The sequence below is a fragment of the Papaver somniferum genome, chromosome 7 (assembly GCF_003573695.1).
Source record: "Papaver somniferum cultivar HN1 chromosome 7, ASM357369v1, whole genome shotgun sequence".
Taxonomy (NCBI): domain Eukaryota; kingdom Viridiplantae; phylum Streptophyta; class Magnoliopsida; order Ranunculales; family Papaveraceae; genus Papaver; species Papaver somniferum.
Window position 1 is genome coordinate 13390550 of NC_039364.1, and position 5913 is coordinate 13396462.

General features: G+C 35.9%; 1 protein-coding gene across 1 annotated transcript; it reads right to left on the bottom strand.

Annotated features, from left to right (window-relative positions):
- Positions 1–1237: 1237 nt before the first annotated feature.
- On the bottom strand, positions 1238–1951 carry LOC113294152 (protein NRT1/ PTR FAMILY 1.2-like). The gene has a single exon (XM_026542569.1). The coding sequence runs from the start codon at positions 1949–1951 to the stop codon at positions 1238–1240; it is 714 nt and encodes a 237-aa protein (XP_026398354.1).
- Positions 1952–5913: the final 3962 nt, after the last annotated feature.

The following is a 5913-nucleotide window of genomic DNA, read 5'->3' on the forward strand; positions in this document are numbered from 1 at the left end:
ACAATAATGAAGGCCTGGAGAATAGGATGGAAGAACTTAGAGATTTATGTGGAATTTTTTGTTTCACTTTAACTTGGTCACTTATGTGGAGAAGAGTGTTAAATAGTATCACATCGTCTAGGAAAATCTAGGTTTCATGCTTAATAAGCCTTGGGTAACCCTAACCTTGCAAGCCGGTTTTCGAGGTTAGTTAGGTCAGAGGATTTCTAACATGATATCAGAGTCAGACCCCTTTCAACGCTATCCGTATGTCCGTGGTTTCCGTACCACTCCGTATCCCCGCCAGTGCGCGTCCGTGGTTTCCATACCACTCCGTATCCCTGTCAGTGTGTGTCCTTGCCTTCCGTGCCACTCCGTCTGTGTATCCCTAGTCGTTGAGGGGGGTGTTATATAGCATCACATCGCTTAGGGCAACCTAGGTTCCATGCTTAATAAGCCTTGGGCAACCCTAACCTTGCAAGCCGGTTTTCGAGGTTAGTTAGGCCCGAGGGCGGGCGATATTAGAATATCAAGTAAGCCTAAGCCGTAAAGACCGAGTGCGAAAATAGGCAATCAAGTTACCCTAATTAGCTTATGCACTTGGTAAAAAGTACCCTATGAGAAAGAATTCTGACGAGAGCCGGATAGGTTGTAAACTTGTAATCATAACATGGAAGCAGTAACGTATTTTCTGAAACTAAATGTCGTTAATCCTGGCATCCTGAGATTGCAGAGCTACATGATCAGTTTACCATACTGAGAATGCAAAGCTACATGATCAGTTCGACCGTTTTCGCTTGTAATTACGAGGATATCAACAATTTGGCTTAAGCATTGATGCTAAATCATCGAATCACTCTACTGAGTTATCAAGGTTTGACTGGACAATATTCTGTTTTCCTTTTTGGGTTGGCAGTAAGAATTGACAACATAGGCTCTATTTCATATTTAGAGACCATGTATTTTTCTTTCTGTTAAGGTTTTGGCTGTTTTAGTTGGCATATATGGTCATATACACTCTCCAGTTTGCAGTTCTATAACAGCAAGAAATGAAAGCGAGGTCTTATTACATACCTGAATTCAATTTAGCAACTTCAAGCCACATTTGAGAGCTAATTAAAGCACAAGTAATGAGTTACACTTGGGAACTTTCTGAAAATGTATGTAAAACCTCATAAAATTTGTGAAACCTGAAACTAGGATGACTTGGCAGATTATTACAAAAATGGATCAAGCTTAAGAGCAACTAGGAAAATCCCTAAGAGTTTTCCAACATCCCTTCATTAACTTCTGCTCCATCATCAGAAGCCCTAGTATTTTCCTCTTCTCCACATGGCCCAGCGCACCAACAACAAATTACAAAGTAGAAAAGGTTGACGACACTCAAGAAAGTAAGATACCAATAATAGTAATCATAGTGACCCAAATTAGGGTTACTGGACACCCAACTCTCTTTGCTATCACTACTCTTGGTAACTTTATCAACAACACTTATGATTAAACCCCCTAACAAACCCGAAAAAGCTGTACCCAATGTGAAAAATGCCACTGCAACGCTAGACATGCTCTTTGGAAGCTGCCTGTAATAAAATTCTATTTGTCCAATTGCATTAAAAGCCTCCGCTAAACCAATCAAACAAAATTGTGGCACTAACCATAGTGCCGATATGGAAAAGTTCTCTTCGACTGAATTTCTTCTGCGAATGCGTTCTACTATTCCTGCAACAGCCATGGCTATGCATGAGAGCAGTAATCCGAAAACCATTCTTATTGTTGCACTGATCCCATTTGGCTTTCCAGTGTACTTTGCAAGTATGGGGACAATTACTTGATCATAAAATGCTACCAATATTGTTAACGTAGTAATTGTGAACAAGGCAAAGGACCCTGTTGGAATTTCAAAGTTAGTGGTTATGTGCCGATTCATGGTTTTTGCTTGGAGAACTGGAATGGAGTTCTGTGAGAGTGTCATATAGATCGTGAAACCGGTAGACCAGATAGGGATAACTCTGATTAGTGATTTGAGGGTTTCTACTTGACTGACAGTGCAGAGTTCCCACGTTTGGCAGGTGATCCGTCAGGTTTTAAATCTTCTTCGGGATCTCTAATGATGCAAGCTTTATTTAGAAACCTACACATACTGCAAGTAAACAACAGATGAACATAATGAGGTACTCCCAGCAGAGTTAGTTATTGGCAGTTTTTTTTACTCTGCCAGAACTGGAACGTACTAATTTTGTTTGTTGAACACTCAAATGGATGGGCACATTGTTAGGAAAAATTGTTCCATACTCAGCACAATATAAACTGTAGTCCATTTTGGGGTTCATCTGTTCAAGATCAATAAGCTTTGCATCCTTGTGGTAATAGTAGACAGATAACTACTAAAAAATTGATATTGGTTAGTGGTACCTTAGATTGTTTGATGGTGCAACAGGCTCTAAATCCTTGCTGTAATAATAAACCTCATCCGAGTTAATTGTTTGGGGAGCAAGAGCAAGATCAAGACGTCTATTTCTCCGTGCCGCTACGAAGACGTTAGCAAATCCAGTAAATAGGCTTGTGCTGGCTTTCACTTTGATGTAGAAAGAATACTCAAGGAAGAAGAAAAGGGCCGACAAGAACATAAGAACCGCAGGAACTGCTAAACCCACTTTCCATCCCATGTGATCCTGAAGTTTTAATTATCGAAAATAGGGTCTTTCTGAAAATTTCTTCCAAAAATTTCATCTTTATAAATTATTACACAAATATAGATTTTATGGACTAATATAGATAAATGTTAGTAATTATTTACGATGATACCATTAAGGTCCTGACTTTTTATGCATTGTCACGTTTAGCGTGCATAATCACGTTTATGGTATATTACAGTCAGCTGCCTCGTTGGATGAAATATTATTTAAACAATACGAGGGAACTAATTTTGGAAGCCCTAGCCGTTTCAAACTTCTAAAATGGCGTTGATCAAGCGGATCAGTTGAAGAAAAAGGAGATCAAAATCAAGTAATTTATGTAGAATTATCACGTTTCGCTTGCTGCTGCTAACCCAATTTGAGGTACAATTCTTTAATACTCGTTGTTTCAAAACTAGGGTTTACTGATTTGTATGGTTTTATACTAGGATTTGTTGATTTCTTTGTATTGTGAAACTAGGATTTAAAATATTTTTTGGTGTTCGAAATCTAGGGTTTATTGAGGTACGGAGATGGATTTACCACCAGTTTATGGTTGTTTAAAAACTAGGTCTGCTAACTGTTTGAGAAAATGTCCCAGTGAACTCTGTGTTACTTTAAAGTTCTGGAACTCATTTTGATGCACTGCAATTTATATCGTGTCTTTTTCAATTTTCTCCAAGTTGTTCTATGTATGTTTATTGTGTTTGTAGCATTTTCACTTTTTTTCACTGATTTCATTTTCACTCTTTTTTCTGTTTTTGTTTCACTTGATTTTGCCATTGTTATTGTTGATTGATCTTTTAGTTTTGCTTTTGATGATTTCAGTTTTTAAATGATTATAGAATTACTTTTCTGTTTGATGCATGTGTTGATAAGTGATAGTACCAAGTCGGGTATTCATTTGTTTCAATTGACTTGGCCATTTTTGTTGTTGATTGATCATTTAGTTTTACTTTTGATGATTTCAATTGTTAAAAAATTACTTTTATGTTTGATGCAAATTTTAATAGCTGATAGTAATAATTTGAATATTCATGGGTGTGAAATGGATTTAGATATTTCAAATTGGTAAATGAAATTGGACTTTTTTAGTGCGAAACTGATTGTTAGTTGTTAAACTCTAATTTGGTTTTGAATCACTAGATAGGCAAGTAAATGAAATGATAGAATGTTAATGTATGTTTTTTATCATCCCATTCAGATGAAATGATAGAATGTTGGTTTGTGTGTTTGGTATCCTTTTTTCATTTCTTATACTTTGTCCTAATTTAGATGGTCAGTTCATGGATAATAGTGATGGGAGATATATTTGAAACTGGACTACTGGAGTACTACCAGGCTTTAGCAAGGAGTGTAGTTTAAATTTACGGTTTAAATTTACGGCTGCTTAGTTTTTTTTTTAAATGAATAGTGTTGTTGTATGTCGACTATAATGCAATACGTTGTTCGATAACCAAAAATACTATTTTTCGGATCATTAATAACCCAAAACTATTGTCATAGGTGGCAAGTTATGAGCATTCCTGGAGAGGTTCCAAGAAATCATAAAGATTCATGGAGAACATTATAATGATATTGGCAGGTCATTAGTAAACTTTGGAGACTTATCTAGACTACAGGATCTATCTGGGTGGCTAGGTGATGAGGTAAGTAAATTGCATCATAATGATATTGCCGGTGAAATTAAATAATGAAAATTTTCAGGGATGGGTGAAGTTATCGCTTTAGGGTCCTCCTGCAGGTTATTAACAAAACATTGTACCTGTTGCATAAGTCTAAGTACTTTACTTGGGAAAATCATACCTGGACATACATCCAAACGTATATGCAAGTATGGTTGTGTAAAATAGTCACCTTGGGTTAAATTTCTTACTTTTTGTTTTAATGCATTACGACTTAAAGTCGCTGTTCTGGAATAAAAAATTCTTGAGAACAAGAAGGACAAAGTGATGGAGAAAATCAGACTTGGAAAAGCTCTGAAATATGATGACTCTCGTCTTCGACCTTGGGATGAGGTTTCTAAAGTCTATGGTGTACTGAATGTTAAAAAGACTCACTGGGTAGCTCATAGAAATGTTAGAAACGAATATTAAAATTTATGATTCCATGATACCACCTCGTACTGGTAAGAGGAAATTGAGCTTCTTCTTGAGTATTCGCCAGGTGTGACGGGTTCTGGTGAATGTAATTTAGATGGGTAACTATTTACTTGAAATTCCTGTTTTTCTTCTTCCTTGTTTAGTTTTTATCATTGTTCTTTTAAATAAACATAAATTTTTGGACATACAACATTTGACCAAGTAAGCGATCCAAGTAGAAAATGATTAATATTTTTGATCATATCCATGTTGCAGGTCCTCTTGTGGTGTCTTTGCCATCAAGTTTATTGAGCATATCATTAGGGATATTTCTTTCCAGAAAATCGAACAAAGTAAAACTCGTCGATTTCGTTTGAAATGGCTTTGCAGCTATTCAAGAAACAATTCATAGAGGTGAATGGAACAAGCACCGAATAATTAGCTCTTTTACATTAGACTGTCTCATCTAACATAATGTGTTAATTCTTTGTGCAGGTTTCATGTGATTAGTGGTACGAAGAATGTTGGATCCTTGAGTAGTATTTTGGGTGCAGTCTGCCTGGCTAGGTATTGACAAGTTGTCTCCATGGAGCATGCATACTGGTTACCAATTCTGTAAACTAAAAACGGCTCCAAAGAAAATTAATCTGCAGCTGGTTTTAATTACTGAATTGCCTATAAAATCGCCAATTCTATTTTCAATACTTATAGAAAGTTTATCATTATTCTTTTATCAAAATCAGTATCAAATTGAAATGGCATTGCACTACACCAAATCAAGGATTTCCTAAAGGGAAAAATCAAGAAAAAAATTTGAAAATTAAACTAAAAAATTGATTGATGAACTAAAGAGGTATTCAATTTAATTGAGATCTAGGGTTTTGAATAATTTTTTTTTTGGAAATTAGATGAGTATGATCATACGGATCGAGAAAATTTATGAATGGTAGAGATTTGGTCTTGGACTCTCATGCGGATTGACATAAGTGTGTGAGAAGCATGTGTGGTTCACGTTATACTAAAACGAACAAGTGCAATGAGTTATATGATCAACCTCCTTTACAAGGACGAATCTGAATAATCGAAATGGATTAGTGGAATAATGTACATAGATTATCCCGGTAAATAAAAAAAATTGAGTTCCAAAGATGAACTTATACAAATGAGAATTTTACATT

Coding starts and splice junctions, on each gene's coding strand:
- LOC113294152 (XM_026542569.1), bottom strand. CDS start 1,951: ATGACACTCTCACAGAACTCCATTCCAGTTCTCCAAGCAAAAACCATG.